The sequence below is a fragment of the Saimiri boliviensis genome, chromosome 2 (assembly GCF_048565385.1).
Source record: "Saimiri boliviensis isolate mSaiBol1 chromosome 2, mSaiBol1.pri, whole genome shotgun sequence".
NCBI classification, from domain to species: domain Eukaryota; kingdom Metazoa; phylum Chordata; class Mammalia; order Primates; family Cebidae; genus Saimiri; species Saimiri boliviensis.
In genome coordinates this window covers 80,732,451-80,754,186 of record NC_133450.1, presented here as the reverse complement: position 1 = coordinate 80,754,186, position 21,736 = coordinate 80,732,451, and the positions used below count along the sequence as shown (strand labels likewise).

Here is a 21,736-nt window from a genome sequence, read left to right as displayed (position 1 = left end):
TCTGATGGACAGTAAAGCTTGAGAATCACTGCTGTAGTGTAAACTGGGATGGTTTTCAGCCTTCCCCACTGCTGGCTTACATGTTTGCTTTCTTGGATCTACTAAGTCGTATTTGTTTCCTTTCCAGTTTCTGAAATTTTTGTTGCTATCTTCTCCTCTTCAGATTTCCCCATGTGTATGAATTTATATGTTCCTAAAAAAAATTCTGTTGTATAAGAGGCCAGTTGTGGTGGCCCACACCTGTAATCCCAGAATGTTGGGAGGCCAAGGTGAGCGGATCACTTGAGGTCAGGAGTTGAAGACCAGCCTGGCCAACAGGGTGAAACCCATCTCTACTAAAACTACAAAAAATTAACTGGGCATGGTGGTGCACATCTGTAGTCCCAGCTACTCAGGAGGCTAAGGCAGAAGAATCGCTTGAACCCAGGAGGCAGAGGCTGCAGTGAGCTGAGAAAGCACCACTGCACCCCAGCCTGGGTTGCATAGTGAAACTCCATTAAAAACAAAAAAACAAAAAAACAAAACAAAAAAAACCTTTATTGTATAAGAGAAGCATCAGGAATGAGAAAAATTAAATGCATAAGTTCCATTTGCCATCCTTAGCTGGAAGTTTATATTCACTCTCAATCAAGCATTTTCATTTTCAATAAAAATGCAGTTATAACTCTGCTACCAAATCCAAAGGATGTTTTAGTTCTAATTAGACCTCTCAACAGTTTCAACCTGTTTATTTCCACTTTGAAATACCCTTTAAAAATTTTTTTGGAACACCTTCTTCCCTCTGCCTGACTTCTAAAATTGGAGTTCCTTGGGACTTGGGTTCTCCAGGTAATTTTACCCATTCCTATGGCATTACATACATATCTCTCTCCAGCTTGACCTCTCTTCTAAACACAGACTCATATTCTTGCTTCCAAGAATATGCCCTCCAATCCATTCTTCATATAACAGCCAGAGCAATCATTCAAAAAGGTAAATCCCATTTTGTCACTCTCCTGCTTAAAACCTTTAACTGGTTTCCACTGCATTTAAAATGAAACTACATTCATTTAACATGGCCTACCAGGACCTGCCTGATCTCTTCCTCCTGCCTCTTCCCTCATGGTTACACACTGAAGCCAAACTGGCCTTCTAATTCCTTTTGAAGAATTGAAGGCTTTAGGACGTTGGTACATGCTGTTTTCTTCTCTCAGAAAACTCTCTCACTCTGTTTGGGTAACTCCTATTCTTTTTTTTTGGCTTAAATATACCTGGTTCGTTCATAAACTATGTCCTACTGGTTACTATGTCTTACACTACCTTGTTTTTTTTCTAACACTTAGGACCATCTAAATTTTAAGTTTACTTACATGTTTAATGTCTGTCTCTTCCATTGGATTAAATTCTCCAGATAGTAGGGATCATAATAGTTTTGTTGTCCACTGTATATTCAGAACATGTGGCACACAGTGTAAGTATTCAAAATATACTTCCAAAGAGAAGGAAAGAATGGATCTTGACCAAGGTCTCAGAGCAAGTTAAGTGGCAAAGCCAATCAATGTATCTCAGATCGTTAAATTACTTCATTTTTTTCCCCTTCTTTTTGAGACAGAGTCTCACACTCACCCACGGGGGAGTGCAGTAGCTGGATCTCTGCTCACTGCAACCTCTGCCCCCTGGGCTCAACCAATCCTGCCACCTCAGCCTCCAGAGGAGCTAGGACCACAGACACATACCACCACACCAGGCTAAGTTTTGCTATTTTTGGTAAAGAGAGGGTTTTACCATGTTCCCCAAGCTGGTCTTGAACTCCTGAGCTCAAGCAATCCTCAGTCTCCCAAAGCGCTGGTATTAACAGGCATGAGCCACTGCACCCAGCCACACTGCTTCATTTTTTATTACTCTATACTTCCTACATAAGATACTTCCTACACCTGGCCAAATTGCTCCTTTTCTTTTTAAGATGTAATCTCACTCTGTTGCCCAGGCTGGAGTGCAGTGGCCCGATCTCGGCTCACTGCAACCTGTCTTCTGGGTTCAAGCAATTTCAGGGTAATTTTTGTATTTTTAGTAGAAATAGGGTTTTACCATGTTGGCCAGGCTGCTCTTGAACTCCTGACCTCAAGTGATCTGCCCACCTCAGCCTCCCAAATGTGCTAGGATTACAGGTGTGAGTCACTGTGCCCAGCCAAATTGCTTCATTTTTTATTATTCTATACTTCCTACATAAGATGCTTTATTTATTTTTCTTTCTTTCTTTTTTATGAGACAGAGTCACACTCTGTCGCCCAGGCTGAAGTGCAGTGGAACGATCTTCATTCACTGCAACCTCTACCTCCCAGGTTCAAGCAATTATCAGTCTCAGTCACCCCAGTAAGCTGGGACTACAGGCACATGCCACTGCACTGGCTAATTTTTGTATTTTTAGTTGAGACCGGGTTTCACCACATTGGCCAGGCTGCTTTCCTCTTAACCTCATGTGAGGTTGAAGATGCTTTATTTGTAAGCACTTTGAACACACTTAAATAAATGCTCTATTGTATACAATTTAATTCCGTGTAACATTCTAAATATTTAGTTGTGGCTGTTTTCTTTTTTTGTGTGTTGGAGCTTCACTCCTGCTGTGCAGGCTGGACTGCAATGGCTCGATCTCGGCTCAGTGCAACCTCCACCTCCCAGTTCAAGGGATTCTCCTGCCTCAGCCTCCTGGGTAGCTGGGATTACAGGCACCTGCCACCACCCCCAGCTAGTTTTTTTTTATTTTTTATTTTTTAAAATTTTTTAGTACAGACGAGGTTTCACCATGTTGGCCAGGCTGGTCTCAAACTACTGACCTCAGGTGATCCACCCACATCAGCCTCCCAAAGTGCTGGGATTGCAGGTGTGAGCCACCACGCCCGGCCAGGGTGTCTTTTTAAATAAGACACCGAATGACAAAAAATCGGCCAAGAAAAGATTTGGGAAAGGCAGGCTATGTAAAGCAGTGTTTTTCAAACTATAGGCCCTGACTTACTGCAGTAAACCATGAAATTCATTTAGTAAGCTGGGACCACAATTGAAAAACTATTAGGATACATCACATGAAGAAAAAATTTTGTTTCAGTTTTATGTATATTTATACACGTGACCTCTGTGTATTCACATATATATGTATGCATGCAGGCCTACATGAGTCACAATGTGAGGTGTATTTCTTACTATAGTGAAGTCAAAAAATGTGTGAAAGCCACTGAGATAGAGAGACCATCCACTTTGAATGCCTTAGGGGCAAAAAGAGCTTTGTGAGTTGGAGGAGGAAAAAGGCGAGCATGGCTGAAGTGAACCTGGCGAGAAATGTTATGAAATGGGGTAGGAAATGTATATAATTTTTCCTACATAGCACCGTCTAGTCAAGCATCTTAAATCTGGGCTGCCATTTGTTTTTGTCATGGTTCATCATTAAGAGATAACATGGGAGAATCATCTCCTTTTAATGTCACTTTGTAAACTGTCATTGAGAAGTTAGTAGTTACACTGATGTAACTGAAAATAACCTCTAAACTAAGAATGTATCTTATATTGAAAACGGATTGTTTATATAATTAAAAAATGAAAAAGAAAACCAGGTTTATAGAACTTTGGTGGAGCCCCCTGGTTCATTTCAGGCCCTCCTTATAATGAAAAAATTTCATGTTAGTTGGTAGTTAATTTTTCAGAACTCTGGGCTATAAACACAAAAGGTAATAGTATAAAAGAAACCACTTAGGTCAAATGTAGAGGAAAAAATGCTGGGACTGTAGATGTGGCTCTTCCATTAACTCCCTAAGTGGCCCTCACAACTTATTTCACCTGTTTGTGCCCTGGAAATCCTTACATGTAAAAGGAAAAAAAAAAAAAAAAAAGAAAAAAAAAAAAAAGGAGGTGGAGAGCAGGTGTTCAGTAAGGTCCTTTCATACTGTAAAATTCTATGATCCTAAGTAATTTACGATCATTTACTATTTTAAACGCTGCAAAAATTAACCTGGTATTTTATCAGAATTTTGTAAAAAGAGGAAGTTACATGATATAATGAAGATAACGTCCTTAACTTTACGGTAGATGACAGTGTTTGAAGAACTAGAAGACAAAGTCAAAGTTATCTCTGGAGTAGTAATAAAAAAAAAAAAGAAAAAGTTATCTCGGGGTGTTTATGTTGTACTTAGATTGAGCTGCACTTTGGAATCGTGTGGACTTTTCACATGAGATCAGTGTCTTCATAAATACAAACTTCCTGAAAAGATGGTTTAAACCTCAAAGCCTGTGTAACTACAGCTTGACAAAGACTCGAGGAAAGGTAAAGGGAAAGTGAGTTGGCAACACAACTCACCTACAAGTTCTCCAATCATGAAAAGCAAGTAAAGAACGGCAGCAATGGTCAACCTGGTTTTCACCTTTCTCTGCTTCAGTCTCTCTCTCTGTCTGCTGCAGTTGTCACAGGCGTCCACCTTCAAACTCAGCTGACTGTTGGTCAAAGGTAGGTCCTGGTCCAGCAAGGAATCATCGTCGGCCTGGAGGGTTCGGTGCGCCCCGTTAACAGGCCTTTCCGGGGCTTCGGAACCATCATCGGCCACCACAACTCGAAGTTTGTTGAACCGAGAAAGCCCCTCGTCCCCCGCCTCATCCGAGAAGTCAAAGGCGCTGGTGTCATTTAAAAACAGCGGCGCGTCATCCTTCCTCAGCAGAGATTTGAGGCGCTTCCACGCGCCGGAGCCGGCCATGGCAGAGGCTGAGCGGCCGCGGCGCGGAACGGCTGGCGGGAGGCGGACGGCCGGCGGCGCCTACTTCACCGGAGTGCCAGTTCTCGAGGGCAGTGCCGCGCGTCCCTCCCCATCCTGTGGAAAACGAAACACGTTATAAATTAAAGGCGCCCAACCCTGTCCTCCAAGTTCCGAAGCCGCGGGCTGCGGGTCGCAAGGTCGGCCCCGAGGCTTCGCCAGGGCTCCGCGAGGGGGCGGCGCATCTATTTAATACCTGGGGCGCTGCCGCGAGGCCGCAGCTCATCTCCCCGCCCCCGGCCGGCTAGGCGAGGCCGGCTTGCGCTTCTCCACCCGGGGCCGCGGGAGAGCGGGGTCGTGCTCGCGCCTGTCGCGCCCGCCGCGCCCGCAGCTGGAGGCCGGCTCCCCGGGTCTGACAGGTTCGGGGCGGGACGCCCAGAGCCACCGCCTCTCCCCGCCCTGCGCGAGGCCACGCGCGTGCGCCCGCCGAGGCGCGCGAGGGAGGGGTCGGCGCGAGGACACGCAGGCCCGGCGCGCAGGGCTGGGGCGCCAGCGAGGGGAGGGGGCGTACGGCCCGCCCTGCCCCGCCCCTCGCCCCGAGACTGGCTTAGGGGCTCCTGCGCCGCTTCCGCTCGGCGGGCACTCACTGGCGAGCTGAGGGGAGTCCGGGCCGCCCCTTCCACCTCTTCAAGCTGGGAGGCAAGTGCGGTCGGAGGGTCACACCGGGGGCTGGGCGTTTGCTGCTAGGAGTTCGTCCACCAAAAGTGGGTCTCAGGAATCTCGGGTCGGGATCTGGGTTGCTGGTGCTCCGCAGAAGACAAACCCAGTACTTTTCTTGCCAACTGGAAAGGCAGCTTTTCTCTCCTCGAATTGCTTGCCTCTGGCAAATTGGCAACATTTGCTGCACAGTCAACTGGAGAAGGCAAGGCTGTGGTCGTCAGCAGTTGTACTGTTCTTCAGCAAATATGTATTGTCCTCTGTGATCTCTGCCGTGTTCCTTTTGCCTCCGAGATATTTACGATGTGGACTAAACCCAAGCACAGAAAATCTGCTACAGGCGTACGTCAGCGATAATTGCGAATTTGGTTCCAGAACACCGCAATATGGCAATAAAGTGAGGTCTTACAAATATTTCATGTCCCAGTGCACATACAGTCGTTTATAATGTAGTCTAGTAAGTGCGTAATGGCGTTATGTCTAAAACAATGTGCATACCTTAATTGATAGTATTGGGAGAGAGGGAGGAAAAAGAGTATGTACATTTGTTATTGCTCTGAGGCAGGAGGGTCGCTTGAGCCCAGAAGGTCGAGATGACAGTGAGCTATGATTGTGCCTCAGCACCCCAGCCTGGAGACAGAGTGAGACCCTGTCTCTAAAATAAACAAGTAAATAAAATACATGACTGCTAAAACATGCTAACAATCATCTAGGCCTTTAGCAAGTCATATTCTTTGCTAGTGGAGGGTCTTTGCTCCATGTTGATGGCTGCTGACTGATCTGGGTGGTGGCTACTGAAGGTTGGGGTGGCTGTGGCAATTCCTTAAAATAAGACAACAATGGCATTTGCTACATTGATTGACTTTTGTTTTCATGAAAGAGTTATTGACAGAGTGTGATGCTGGTAGATAATATTTTACCCACAGTGGAGCTTTCAAAACTGGAGTCAATCCAGATTTCTCAAACTCTGCCTCTGCTTTATCAACTAAGTTTATGGAATAAATCCTTTGTTGTCATTTCAACAGTGTTCACAGTATCTTCACAAAGAGTAGATTGTATCTCAAGAAACCACTTTCTTTGGTCATCTATGAGAAGCAACTCCTCATCTGTTCAAATTTTATGAGATTGCAGCAATTCAGTCACATCTTCAGGCTCCACTTTAGTTCTCTTGATATTTCCACCATATCTGCAGTTACTTCCTCCATTGAAGTCTTGAATCCCTCAAAGTCATCTATTAGGGTTAGAATCCACTTCTAACAAAGTTTTGTTCATGTTGATATTTTGACTCCCCATGAATCATGAATGTTCTTAATGGCATCTGGAATAATGAATCCTTTCCAGAACTTTTTCAATTTACTTTGCCTGGGTCCATCAGAGGAATAAATGGCAGCTATCACCTTATAACATGTATTTCTTCTTTTGTTTTTATTTTTATTTTTATTTTTTGAGATGGAGTTTTGCCCTCATTGCCAGGTTGGAGTACTGTGGCGTGATCTTGGCTCACTGCAACCTCTGCCTACTGGGTTCAAGTGATTCTCCTGCCTCGGCCTCCCAAGTAGCTGGGATTACAGGCACCCACCACCACACCCGGTTAATTTTGTGCATTTTAGTAGAGATGGGGTTTTGCCATGTTGGCCAGGCTGGTCTCGAGCTCCTGACTTCAGGTGATCCACCTGCCTTGGCCTCCCAAAGTGCTGGGTTTACAGGCGTAAGCCACTGCACCTGGCCGAAATGTACTTCTTAAATAAAAAGACTTGAAAGTCAAAATGATTCTCGTTCCATGGGCAGCAAAATGGATGTTATGTTAGCAAGCATGAAAACAACATTAATTTCCTGGTACATCTTCAGCAGAGCTCTTGGTTGACCAGGGACATTGTCAATGAGCAGTAATACCTTGAAAGGAATCTTTTTTTCTGGATAGTAGGTCTCAGTAGGCTTAAATATTCAGTAAACCATGATGTAGTAAACAGATATGCTGTCACCCAGGTTTTGTTCCACTTATAGAGCACAGGCAGAATAGATTTAGCATAATTCTTAAGGGCCCTAGAAATTTCAGAATGGTAAATGAGCATTGGCTTTAATATAAAGCTACTGGCTGCAGTTACCCTCTAACAAGAGAGTAAGATTGTCCTTTGAAGCTTTGAAGCCAGGGATCAACTTCTCTCTATGAAAGCCCTAGGTGGCATCTTCTTCCAATAGAAGGCTGTTTCCCCTGTATTGAAAATCTGCTGTTTAGTGTAGTTACTATTAATTATCTTAGCTAGACTGTGGACAACTTGCAGTTTCTCTGACAGCATTTGCTGTTTCACCTTGCATTTTTATGTTATGGAGATCGCTTCTTTCCTTAAACCTCAAGAACCAACCTCTGTTAGCTTCAAACTTTTCTTTTTTTTGTTAAAAGAAAATTATTTATTTTTTAAATAGAGACAGGGTCTCACTCTGTTGCCCAGGCTGGTCTGGGCATTTCTCATTTCCTTCAAGAACTTTTCTATTTTCCAGAGTCAAACCATAAAGGTTTAAAACAAACCAACAAAAAAATCCAAACAAACAAAAAGAACTTTTTGTTTGCATTCACAACCTGGCTAAAAAAAAGGCATAGCACTGGGCGCAGTGGCTCATGCCTGTAATCCCAGCACTTTGGGAGGCCAAGGCAGGTGGATCACCTGAGGTCAGGAGCTTGAGACCAGTCTGGCCAACATGGTGCAACCCTGTCTCTATTAAAAATACAAAAATTAGCCGGATGAGGTGGCAAGTGCCTGTAATCCCAGCTACTAGGACACTGAGGCAAGAAGAGAAAAGAGAAGGCATAGCTTTCAGCCTATCTCAGCTTTCCTTTTCCTTCCTTTCCCCTCCCTTCCCCTCCCTTTCTTTCCTTTTCCCTTCCTTTCCCTCCCTTTCCCTCTCTTTCTCTCTTTTCTCCTCCCCTCCCTCCCTCCCTTCTCCTCTCTTCCCCTCCCTCCCTCTCTCCCTTTCCCTCTCTTCTCCTCCCCTCTCTCCTTCCCCTCCCTCCTCCCTCCCTTCCTCCTTTCCTCTCTTCCTCCCTTCCTCCCTTCCTCCCCTCCCCTCCCCTCCCTTCCCTCCCTCCCTTTCTTCCTTTTTTTTGGAGTGCAGAGGCACAATCATGGCTCTACTTCCCCAGGCTCAGGCAATTCTCCCACCCCAGTCTCCAAAAGTGTTAGGATTATACGCGTGAGCCACCACGCCCATCCCTATCTCAGCTTTCCATATGTCTTTCTCTTAATAATTCCTAGCTTTTGATTTAAAGTGAGAGATATACATCTCTTCCTTTCATTTGAAAGACTTAGAGGTGATTGTAGGGTTATTAATTGGCCTAATTTCAATATTGTGTCTCAGGAAATAGGGAAGCCCAAGGAAAGGGAGAATGAAGGGGAATCGCTGGTCAATGGAGCAGTCAGAACACATACATTTATCAGTTAAGTTTGTCATCTTATATGGAGAAGGTTCATGATGCCCCCAAATAATTATAATAGTAATTTCAAAGATCGCTGATCACAGATCACCATATCAGATATCATAATAATGAAAAGGTTTGTACTATTAAGAGAATTACCAAAATGGGATACAGAGACATGAAAAGAGCTCACAGGTTATTGGAAAAATGACAGTGATAGACTTGCTTGTTGCCATAAATCTTCAATTTACAAAACTTGCAGTATCTGAGAAGTGTGAGAAAGCAAAGCACAGTAAAACAAGGTATGCCTATAGAGGTGTCCATTTGGCTTTTGGGTCTGTTTAACAAAACAAACAAACAAACGAACAAACAAACAAAAAAACACAAAAATAGCCAGATGCAGTAGCTCACACCTCTCATCTCAACACTTTGGGAAGCCAAGGAAAGAGGATCTCATGAGGTCGGAAGTTCAAGACCAGCATGGGTAACATAGTGAGACCCTGTCTCTCCAGAAAAAAATTTTCAAAAGCCTCCAGGAAATTAGAGGTTGCAGTGAGCTATGTTCATGCCACTGGACTCCAGCCTGGGTAATAGAGTGAGACCCCATCTTTAAAAACAAAAGAACTCCAGCCTGGGTAACAAGAGCGAAACTCCATCTCAAAACAAAACAAAACAAAACCACAAAAAAGAAGAAGGAATAATTGTGTGTGTAGTTTTTTTTGTTGTTGTTTTGTTTTTTAGAGACAGGATCTGGTTCTGTTGCCAAGGTGGAGTGCAGTGGTGTGATCTTGGCTCACTGCAACCTTGACCTCCTGGACTCAATCTGTCCTCCTACCTCAGCCTCCTGAATAGCTGGGACCACAAGTGCTTGCTACCATGCCTGGCTAAGTTTTGTATTTTTTCCCTTGTGGAATCGAGGTTTTGCCATGTTCCCCAGGCTGATCTGGAACTCCTCGACCCAAGTGATCCTCCTGCTTGAATCTCCCAAAGTGCTGAGATTATAGGTGTGAGCCACAATGCCTGGACAATATTTAAATTCTGAGTAGTAGCTTCTGATTTAAACCTAAATTATAATGTCACAATGGAATGGCAATATGCACCCCGAGCAAAGTCTTAGTTTTGTTTATTTGTTTGTTTTTGAGACAAGGTCTTGCTCTGTCACCCAGGCTGGAGTGCCGTGGTGTGATCTCAGCTCACTGCAAGCCCTGCCTACCGGGTTCAAATGATTCTCATGACTTAGCCACCCAAGTAAGTGGGATTACAGGCAAGCCCTGCCATGCCTGGCTAGTTTTTCTATTTTTAATATTTATTTATTTATTTTTTTTTGGAGACAGAATTTTGCTCTTATTGCCCAGCCTGGAGTGCAGTGGCAGAATCTCAGCTCACTGCAACCTCCACCTCCTGGGTTCAAGCAGTTCTCCTGCCTCAGCCTCCCAGGTAGCTGGGATTAGAGGAGTCCACCACCACCACTAGCTAATTTTTTATATTTTTAGTAGAAACGGGGTTTCATCATGTTGGCCAGGTTGGTCTTGAACTCCTGACCTTGGGTAATCCACCCACCTTGGCCTCCCAAAGTGCTGGGATTACCAGCTTGAGCCACTGTGCTGGGCCTAATTTTTCTATTTTTAGTAGAGATGAGGTTTCGCTCTGTTGGCCAGTCTGATATCGGAACTCCTGGCCTAAAGTGATCCACCCACCTCTGCCTTGCAAAATCCTGGGATTACAGGCATAACCACACCCGGCTGTTTTAGAGATTCTTAATCCAGATTTTCTGAGTGGGTTTTAGAGCATCTGGGAGGCCTTAAACTTTTGTGCATGATTTTATGCGCATGTATATTTTCTGGAATAAGTCTTTTAGCTTTTATCATATTCTCAAATTAGATTGAGTCAAATTAGGTTACAATAACTACGTTGTCAGGAGCCCCTGGCTTCTACTTGGAGTTGAATTGTAGTGCAAACTCCTAGTTATCCAGTGTTTATGAATGTTATATTTTTATAATAGTCCACACGTATTACTGAATTTCAAGTTACAAAAAATATAATAAGTCACATGAGAAAACATCATTTTCCTCTGATGATTGAAATGGCACTTTAGAATCTTGTATGCCTCAGGTGCAAGAAATCTTTAACTATGACTCCTTGGATTTAAATGCACACCATATTTCTACAGAGCAGCAGCCATGAAAATCGATATAGGAAACCTAGATCAGAGATTCCATGTTCCCTAGACCAGGAAGGGAAAAATATTTCCCAGATAACCAGGACACTCTGGTAATAATCAGCTGAAAGAAGAGATCTTACTGGGGGATGCTTTCCTAAACCCAAACGTTTTAATTCACTGGGTTTGGGAGTAAGTTTTTTTTTTTTTTTTTTTTTTTGTAGGCGTTTTGAATATCACTTTGTTATACTGTCTGAAATTTTACTAATGAGAGATGCAAATGAATAAGGAAAATATTTTGGGAGTGTGATCATTTTCTCTTTAGTATAAATCCTTCAAATAAGATTCCATTTAAGGAAAGTGGATAGATGTTTTTAAGAAAAATTAAGGCAAGAGCATGGATTGTTTCGGGTGGTTACGGCAAGCTTTGTTGAATAGGGCTGCAGTTCTGCATCCCAGTTCGTTTTTATTGTTTTTCTCACTGAGTACCTGGAGAAAGTGATAGGAGAACAACAACACCTCTATATGGTGATTTAAAAATACATCCACAAATTCTATGATACTGTACCCATCAAGAGGTGGAGCTTAATTTCCTTCCTATGGAGTGTGGACTGCACTAAATGAGTTGCATGTGGCCTATAATGAATATGGCAGAAGTGACTGTGTGTGACTTACAAGACTAGATCATAAAAGGTATTGCAGCTGCCTCCTTATCCTCATACTAGGATCACTTGCACTAGGAGGAACCAGCTACTGCGCCATGAGGAGCTCAAGTGGCACTGTGGAAAAAGGCCTATGTGATGAGGAACTGAGGCCAGCAGCCATTTGAGTGAACCATTTTGGGAACCATTTGGTTCCAGCTAAGCCTTCATTTAACTATAGACTGGGCAATGCTGACTAAACCCTGGAGAGATCAGGAGCTGTAACCACCCAGCTAAGCCAGTCTCAGATGACCCACAGAGACTCCCTGAGATAATAAATGTTTGTTTTGAGATGTTGAGTTTTGGGATACTTCATTACACAGCAATGGACAACTAATATACTACATACCAGTTTTCCTCTATACAAGGAAAGACACTTTTCTTCTTTCTTTATCACATGGGTTCTTGTTCCTTGGCCTGCCCTCAGACTAGTGGCATGATTTCTATCATTGAGCTTCAGAATAGGCTAAATACATAGACTTCTACAAATAGGCTTGGAATGTAACTACAATTTGCAGCTTTATTTCTACACGCTCAGAGTTTGTAACAATAGACAAATGAACTTTTGAAACAGTGCCCACTTAAAATCTCTGTACTGCCTGCAATTCTTTTTGCTAGCTATTGCTCAATGTGCCATTCTTTTGTAAGAAACTTCATAAGTTTTTCTAGTCTGAAGAACTTATCTATTTTTTATTTTTGTAGAGATGGGGTGAGGGGGGTCTCATTATGTTGCCTAGGCTGGTCTTAAACTTCTTGGCTGAAGTGATCCTCCTGTCTCAGCCTCCCAAATTGCTGGGATTACAGGTGTGAGCCACCAAGCCCAGCGTGAATAACTTTTTTGCATGGCAGATGGAAAAGGTTGCCACCTGTTTAGTCAGTCTCTCAACCAGGTAATTCATAATATGCAGATTGAGGCGATAGCAGAAGCCTGTCAACTGAATTGCAAGACACATACCTTGGAGCAGTTGACAGGGATGGACAGAAACTTTCCTATGTCAAAATCTGTTTTCTGGTCCAGATATCTCTTGAAAAAAATGTCCAGGAGTGGTGGCTCATGCCTGTAATCCCAGCACTTTGAGAGGCTGAGGTGGGTGGATCACCTGAGGTCAGGAGTTTGAGACCAGCCTGGCCAACATAGTGAAACCCCCATCTCTACTAAAAATACAAAAATTAGACGGGTGTGGTGGCAGGTGCCTGTAATCCCAGTTACTCAGGAGACTGAGGCAGGAGAATCTCTTGAACCCGGGAGGTGGAGGTTGCAGTGAGCTGCGACTACACAATTATACTCCAGCCTAGGCAACAGAGCAAGATTCTGTCTTATTTTTTAAAAAAATGAAAATAATATGATAGCTAGAATACTTAAGCCTTGTGTGTCAGGCACTATGAGGGCACCTGACTTACATTAGCTCATTTAATCATTACCACATCACTGTGATGAAGGCAATGATTGAAAGCATGGGTCTTAGAGTCAGACTGATTGTGTTTGAGTCCTGGCCTCACCATTTATAGTTGTATGGTCTCTGGCAAACTATTTAATCTCTTTATGCTTCAATATTCTTACGTATACAGTGGATATAATAATAGTACCCACTTCACAAGGGTTGTAGAAAGGATTAAATAAGATAATACAGGTAAAGCATGTAAAACTTCTAATTCCTAGCACACAGTAAGTGCTTAATCAATGCCAGCTATTATTATTGTTATTTTTCTTTCTTTCTTTTTTTCAACATTTGACACAGCCTCAGGAGGTCCTGAGGACATGTGTCCAAAGCTATTATTTTTTATGTAGAGGAAGGCATAGAGTCTCAGGGAGGTTAAGTGTCTTGGTCAGGGTCATGTGGCTAGCAAACAGAGCAAGAACTCAATTCCGATCAGCTTTGTTTCTGAGCTCAATCTCTTAACCATTACCCCACACTATCTGCTCAGTTTCTTTGTGCCCAAAAATGGAACGAGCTACAGAAAAGCAGCTAGACTCTGAAGCATATCAGGAGAGATCCTTGTATCATATATCAATGATTTGCCAGGACCTTGAGACCTCAGCATCGTCCTATGAAATCCCCACTGAAAACAAACAAAAAGAAAGTGGAAAAGTTTTTTAAAATTGAAATATGGGAGAAGGTGCTACTTAGTTGAGGTTCAAATTCTGTATATTCCCCATCCTGAGAATGCATCTCTATTGCAGTATATGGCCGTAGGAGATTCCCATGGGATGTTTTAGAATGTGTCTTCTTATCTTCTTCAGGAGGGGATGAAAGCTGTTGAATGCGTAGAGCAAGAGTTAGCAATGTGATACACACCTACAGTGAGTATACAGTTTATTTTTATTCCTTCAATGAGTTCTTCCAGAAATGAGTTCCGATCCAGACCCCAAGAAAGGGTTCCTGGATCTCATACAAGAAAGAATTTGAGGCAAGTTCATAAAGTGAAAGCACGTTTATTAATAAAGGAATAAAGAATGACGACTCTATAGGCAGAGCAGCCCTGAGAGCTGATGGCACCCATTTTTATGGTTATTTCTTGATTATATGCTAAACAAGGGGTGGATTATTCATGCCTATTTATTTATTTATTTATTTATTGTTTTTTAGACAGAGTCTCATTCCGTCACCCAGGCTGGCTAATTTTTGTATTTGTAGTAGAGATGGGATTTCACCATGTTGGCCAGGTTGGTCTCGAACACATGACTCATGCGATCCTCTGCCTTTGCCTCCCGTAGAGCTGGGATTAGGCATGAGCCACTGCGTTGGGCAATGCCACCCCTTTTTAGACCATATAGGGTAATTTTCTGACGTTGCCGTGGCATTTGTAAACTGTCATGGTGCTGGTGGGAGGGTACCAGTGCGGATGACCAGAGGTCACTCTCGTCGCCATCTTGGTTTTGGTGGGTTTTGACCAGCTTCTTTACTACAGCCTGTTTTATCAGCAAGGTGTTTATGACCTGTATCTTGTGCCAACCTCCTGTCTCATTCTGTGACATAGAATGCCTTAACTGTCTGGGAATGAAGCCCAGTATGTCTTAGCCTTATTTTACCCAGCCCCTATTCAAGATGGAGTTGCTCTAGTTTAAACGCCTCTGATAGAGTGGCTGGAGTTTCAATTTACTATCTCCTCTAAGGGAGAAGAAACAGAAGAAGAAGGACCCAAGATAGATAAGAGAATTGCCCAAGGACAGGAAAAGCCCTTTTTTGGACAGGGAGGAGATAAAGGAGAAGGTCAGGAGCCCATCTACCCTGTAAGGCAAACCAACCTGCCAGCTAAAACCTAAATTTAGTCCAGTTCATTGTTTTCATAGCTTTGTTTTTGCTTCCCCTTAGGGTTTTTGTTTTTGTTTTTGACAAAATTTTGCTCTTGTCACCCCAACTGGAGTGCAACAATGGCACGATATCAGCTCACTGCAACCTCTGGGTTCAAGCAAATCTCCTGCCTCAGCCTCCCAAGTAGCTGGGACTACAGGCCTGTGCCATCATGCCCAGCTAATTTCTGTATTTTTAGTAGAGGTGGGATTTCACCATGTTGGCCGGGCTGGTCTTGAACTCCTGACCCCAGGTGGTCTGCCCGCCTTCGCCTCCCAAAGCGCTAGGAATACAGGCATGATCCACCTCACCCAGCCAAGCTGAGACCCTTACTTTTAAAGTAAATGTTCTTATGGATTTCTCTAAGCATATGGGGCTGAAATGAGAGGGAATAGAAGGTCCAAGATGAGAAGGGGTTTTGGGAGTTAGCATACCAGCCCCAGAGTCTGAGGTGGTTAAAGCTAGGCTAGAGGAGTTTAACGTTGAGGGTGGAAGACTGACCTTGGAAGTACATTGAGAGTGCGTCATCATAGATAGGAGCACCACAAGATAACTTGGAGAACCTGATTCAGCATCTAATTTTGTACTCCGTTCACTGTGACCCCTAGCAGTGAAGCATTAATTGTTCAGCTTATTTTCTTGTCTGTAAAAAGTGGAAAATAATGTTTGTCCTACCTATTTCATAGGGACACTGTAATAATCAAATGAGATTTTATATGTGAAAGCATCTTCCTTTATCACTTTACCAGAAAGACGCATTGAAGACCATGCCATTTGAACTAAACTATAAAGTGAGGGTATGGACAAATGCTAATCATCAAGAATTCTCAGTCTGGCATGGTGGCTCACCCCTGTAATCCCAGTACTTTGGAAGGCTGAGGCAGACAGATCACTTGAGGCCAGGAGTTCAAGACCAGCCTGGCTAATGTGGTAAAACCCCAACATGGTAAAACTCCATCTCTACTAAAAAAAAAATCAGCCAGGCCTGGTGGCACATACTTGTAATTCTTGCTACTTGGAAGGCTAAAGCATGAGAATCACTTAAACCTGGAAGGTGGAGGTTGTAGTGAGCCGAGATTGCGCCACTGTACTCCAGCCTGGGCGATTGAACAAGACTCTGTCTCGAAAAGAAAGAAAGAGAAAAAGAGAGAGTGAGAGAGAGAAAGGAAAGAAAGAAAGGAAAGGAAGAAAAGAATTCTCCACTTATGTTTGTTTCTTCTTAGTATTTCTAAACCCAGTTCTTAGTTTATTAGTGACACATTCTGACTTATTTAGGACTTATTTAGAACTCCACCACACATTGTTACTTCATTTCTATCCTAAGCTATTCTTGCATCCATAGCACCTGACCTCATACTTGCAGGAGAAATCCTGGAAATATTCATGGACTAATATATGCAAATATTTTAATCATAGAGAGTTTATCCATAAACTTAAATTCTCCTGTAACATAAACACTTCTGCTTCTTTAAGCTGGAGTATAAGGCCATTTCTAAGGATTTTTTTTCTTTTGTTTTCATGTTTATATTCTAATCTAAAGAATTTTTTAACTGATTATATTAATGTGTCTTATAAGATCAGTGATTATTAATACATAGTATAAATCATAGTTCATATTTATACTATATCTATTTCAAAAAACATTCTTTACGAATTAAGGCAGGACAAAGAAGCAACTGCAGACAAAGTGACTCTTTTGTGGCCTTTAATAACTTGTTGCTTTAAACAAGGAAGGCCATTGTATAAACTCCTTTGAGGGGTTATTGTGAGGATTAATTCGATTAAAATCTGCAAAGTGCTTTGAACTTTTCCTAGAATTCCCTTATAAATAAGGATGACATTATTTTTTTTGGGTGTCTTTATGTTGGTCCTCTCATAATTAAATGTAACAAATTCACCTGCTCTTGAACTGCCTGTGTTCCCCGAAGCAAAAACTCAAGATTAAGTCAAATTTTACCCTTAGTTATTTTAAGCTGACTACAAGAGCACACACAGTGCATCAGAATTTGCTGCCCTCATCACAAGGAGCTTGGTGTATGATGTGCATGACGCAATGTCCCATAATCTCTATGCCACATGGCAATTAGATATAACTTACTGTAGTTACTACAGCTATTTTATAGTGACCAGTGAAGTTTTACCCTTGTCTTTGTTATTTATATTTGAATAATTTACATTCTGTTCACTTACAATAGGATTTATGGCAGCCTTCCTTTTAGTAGTTCTTCCTTATCCCTAAATGTTGAAAAACTTTCCTGATTCCAGGAACTATTGAATCTTCATTGTATGAACAGAAGCACATGCAGACATTAAAGTGCTGGGATTATAGGCATGAGTTACTGCGCCCAGTACTCAAATATACTGTGAAGGCCGCGGTATTTATACCACCCAAATACCTTCATTAGGGTGGGGTATAGCTGGGGCCCTGGAACCTGCCAGAATTAGAGACGTGACTACCAGACCCTTCATATATCAGCTGCCTTCCCAGGAGCTGTCACTTGGGCCTCTAGTTCCTTCCCCTAGCTTGAATCAGCAGGCCCCACCCATTATTTTTGCTTCTGAGCTAGTTCCTTATTGTCTCATAATACATTCCACTTTCATGCAACTTTTATTATTAGCCTGTCCTTTGGAAACCTGTCCAAGGTTTTATTAAGGTTTCTAGGTCGGCCGGGTGCGGTGGCTCACGCCTGTAATCCCAGCACTTTGGGAGGCCGAGGTGGGCAGATCACGAGGTCAGGAGACGGAGATCATCCTGGCCAACATGGTGAAATCCCGTCTCATTAAAAAAAAAATCAAATTAAAAAAAAAAGGTTTCTAGGTCAATAATATTAAGCTTTTCTTTATCTTCTTTTCCATTTTTTTCAACCACTTAAAAATGTAAAAACCTTACAGAAATTTAATTTATCAAATTTTCTCTTTAAAGATATCATCTTAGCCGGGCGCGGTGGCTCAAGCCTGTAATCCCAACACTTTGGGAGGCTGAGGCGGGCGGATCACGAGGTCGAGAGATTGAGACCATCCTGGTCAACATGGTGAAACCCCGTCTCTACTAAAAATACAAAACATTAGCTGGGCATGGTGGTGCATGCCTGTAATCCCAGCTACTCAGGAGGCTGAGGCAGGAGAATTGCTTGAACCCAGGAGGCGGAGGTTGCGGTGAGCTGAGATCGTGCCATTGCACTCCAGCCTGGGTAACAAGAGCGAAACTCCGTCTCAAAAAAAAAAAAAAAAAGATATCTTGACAGTCTTCTCTGAAATTAATTTTATTTAAGTATTTAGCTTGCCTGTTTCACAAATGAACCATAATTTCCTAGGTTCCCTTTATAAATTTCTAAATGATAATAAATATTATCATGTAATAAATATTATGATATTTTGAGCCCACTGTGCTAAGAACCTTACATACACTATTTAATTAATTAATTAGTAGTAGTAGTAGTATTTGAGACAGAGTCTCACTCTGTTACCCAGGCTGGAGTGCAGTGGCACAATCTAGGCCCTCTACAACCTCAGCCTTCCAGGTCCAAGGGATTTTTGGGCTTCAGCCTCCTGAGTGTCTGGGATTACAGGCATATGCCACCATGCCTGCCTAATTTTTTTGTATTTTTAGTAGAGACAGGGTTTTGCCACGTTGACCAGGCTGTTCTTGAACTCCTAACCTCAGGTGATCCACCCAGCCTCCCAGAGTGTTGGGATTACAGGTGTGAGCCACCACACCTGGCCCACTGTTTAATTTAATCCTTATAGCAATCTTGCACAGTAGAAATTATTGTTCCCATTTTGTACATGGAATAAATGAAATTTTATAAATAATTTGTTCTTTTTTTTTTGTAGCATCAATTTTTTATTTATACTTTTTTTCTAAACAACATCCCAAGAAACTTCCACTTTAATTTTTCCCTTGGTCAAGTGCAGATAAAACCCTTTCATTCTCAAACTTACTAAAAGTTAACAATACATTTGATAGTGAGCAGAATATGAAAGTACAGATGGTATCAAAAGAGGAAAATTTTTATGATACTGGGTTCAGAGATTAAAGAATTTGAAATAAGAGCTTTCATGACTGGGGAAAACCAAAGCTTTTCCTGAAGGGGGTGGGCTTTTAATACCTAAGCTATTAATTAAATGCAGAAATGAGATAACATAGTTATCCTGAACATCAAAAAAGCAACAGCTAAAGTACTATAAATAATGTATTTGACAACTTAATTAGTAAAGCTCTGTTACCACTCTAGGCTAGACACTAATAAGCATAACCATTTGTAATTTCTAATTTTTAAAAGTTTGGTTTCACATTTAAATTTTCTTTTATGATATATATATCACATATATACACACTGTTGTCTGTAACTCAAGCTATAATGCTTGTCTATAAAAACAATAGTATTTTTTTATTTCAGAGATGCTTAAAAGTCCTACTACCCACCCTTTTTCCTGTTTATAAAAACCAACAATTTTGAAATTACTTCCAGCATAGAAATGCTCAATGATTCATCCAAAATTTCAAGGCCGTATCAGTAGGTAGTTTCTTATAATGTATTGTGCTGTATTCTCTAATATCATATGGTTAAATACCCTGTTCATTTGTGAACATTTTTCATGGGCAAGAGTAATTAAAGACAATGAGATCAAGTTGAGTATGTTGCTACTCACTTTGAATACTAAATTGTGCTTGCATCCTAAAAATTAAAATAAGCTGCAGTAAGAATTAGAATATAAATTGTGTTCAATTGTACCATACACTAAAAACTAAAATCCTAAAAATAAGAATGAAAATACTTTACTTGTTCATTGAAAAATGAAAGATGAGAAGCAATAACAATTGGTGATGATTTCTTTTTATCTTTTGTTAAAGCTCTGAAATTGTAGTAAATTGCTAACTAAATTGAGGTAGAGGTAGACCCTAATGTTATGCTTTCTGTGTTTCAGGTCTCTCATCTTAGGTCTCTAACGTCACCTGTAACTTAGTCTCTCACCTTCATTTATATATGTTTTCCCTCTTAGTACATAAACATGATTCAATTTGGAATGTGTTGTTACGAAAGAAAAATTAAGATCATTCAAATGGTACTTTAAAAATTCTGAAGTACTAGCTAAAAAAAATTCACTTACAAAAACATGTATACAAGGGCCAGGCATGGTGGCTCAGGCCGGTAACCCTAGCACAAATAATTTGTTCTAAGTTGCACAATTAGGAATCAAGATTTGCATCAGATATGTATGAGCCAAGTGCCCATTGTCTTTTCACTCTAACATTTTTCCTCCCTTCTTATGCTTACTGGTTCATAATTGTGGTGGGGAGGGTATATATGTCACATTTTTACTTTTCCAACCTCCTGAATGTGCAGCCAGTTATGACAACTTACCCAGTTTTGCCAATGGCCCCTCAATGTCATGTTGCAGTTCCATGACAAGCTGGGTAGGTCTTGAAGTATTATTCTTATATTAAAAACAGTCATTATCCATCCATGTCTCCATCCACCCATCCATTCAATATTCCTTAAGAGTCTGTATACCAGGTGCTATGCTATATGCTGATTATGCCTTAGGCCAAAGAAATGTGTGCCTAGTTTTTAAAATCAAGACGTTGCGGAGTTAGTGGAAGAGGCATTGGCGGGTTGGGGTGTTAGGGTAGGGACAAAGAAGAGAAAAAAGGGAAAGGAAGGAACTTCCTATGAAGTCATTCCCCTGGGCACATGAGTATGATGAGGGAAGGCAGGGGAAGATATTGAGATTCTTACACACCCAGATAGGAATGATAAGGCAAAACCAATAGAATTTTTGTCTGGCATGAAATACTGCCTGTTTCTGGTACCTTATAATTTTCAGTTCACTTCTCCAGAAGCTGATACCTTCCTATATGTCTGATGTTCTCATGTACTCTTTTTCAAGCCACTTTTAGAAACTGGCCAGCATATGGATATGGTGATGCAGCATATGGATGTGGTAGTCCCAGCTACTTGGGAGGCTGAGGCAGGAGGATCACCTGAGCCTGGGAGCTTGAGGCTGCAGTGAGCTATGATTGAGGCACTGCACTCCAGCCTGGCATGATTATGGCTCATTGCAAGCTAGGTTAGTGGGAGACAAAGCCTCTCTCAGGCTGCCAAAAAAAAAAAAAATATCAAGTTTCTGACTCCAATCAGGTCCTGAGAGCGAGACCCTATCTCAAAAAAAAAAAAAAAATTGTTAACCTTTGCATTTTGTGTTCTCTGTGTTGGTAGCACCCCCACTCATCTTAATAGCCTACCAGAATGGTGACAGTAGATTTAAGTTAGCGTTTTAAAAGAGCCAGCTGATTTACTGGGCTTAAGAAGGGGTTTATTTCATTTTTTTCTCTCTGTTTTGCATGTGTGTGTATTAGTCTGTTCTTACACTGCTATGAAGAAATACCCAAGACTGGGTAATTTGTGAAAGAAAGAGGTTTAATTGACTCACAGTTTCACATTACTGGGGAGGCCTCAGGAAACTTACAGTCATGGTGGAAGGCAAAAGCATGCACCTTCCTCACAGGGCAGCCGGATGGAGTGAGTGCAACCAGGGGAAATGCCAGATGCTTATGCAGCCATCAGATGTTATGAGAATTCATTCACTATCATGAGAACAGCATGGGGGAAACTATCCCCATGATCCAGTTACCTCCACCTGATCCTGTCCTTGACATGTGGTGATTATGGGGTGAGATTTGGATGGGAACACAGAGCCAAACCATATCAGCGTGCATGGTAAATACATGTGCACACAGT

General features: G+C 41.9%; 2 protein-coding genes across 6 annotated transcripts in view; one reads left to right on the top strand and one right to left on the bottom strand.

Annotated features, from left to right (window-relative positions):
- Positions 1-5,148, bottom strand: part of SLC30A4 (solute carrier family 30 member 4) — a 37,574-nt gene extending 32,426 nt beyond the window's left edge. For 2 of the 4 annotated variants that reach the window (XM_010339507.3, XM_039469455.2), the window contains exons 1-2: positions 4,969-5,148; positions 4,325-4,829 (exon numbers count right to left, since the gene is read on the bottom strand). In XM_010339507.3, the coding sequence (XP_010337809.1) occupies positions 4,325-4,715 (391 nt within the window). In that variant the 5' untranslated portion in view covers positions 4,716-4,829; positions 4,969-5,148. Of the gene's footprint in view, positions 1-4,324; positions 4,925-4,968 lie in introns of those variants that run through there. The other 2 variants (XM_003928900.4, XM_039469454.2) reach the window with 2 other exon arrangements.
- Positions 5,149-5,221: 73 nt separating this feature from the next.
- BLOC1S6 (biogenesis of lysosomal organelles complex 1 subunit 6) overlaps positions 5,222-21,736 on the top strand; it is a 77,363-nt gene continuing 60,848 nt past the window's right edge. The window contains exons 1-2 of one of the 2 annotated variants that reach the window (XM_010339505.3): positions 5,222-5,826; positions 13,943-14,002. In XM_010339505.3, the coding sequence (XP_010337807.1) occupies positions 13,963-14,002 (40 nt within the window). In that variant the 5' untranslated portion in view covers positions 5,222-5,826; positions 13,943-13,962. Of the gene's footprint in view, positions 5,827-13,924; positions 14,003-21,736 lie in introns of those variants that run through there. The other variant, XM_074393665.1, reaches the window with a different exon arrangement.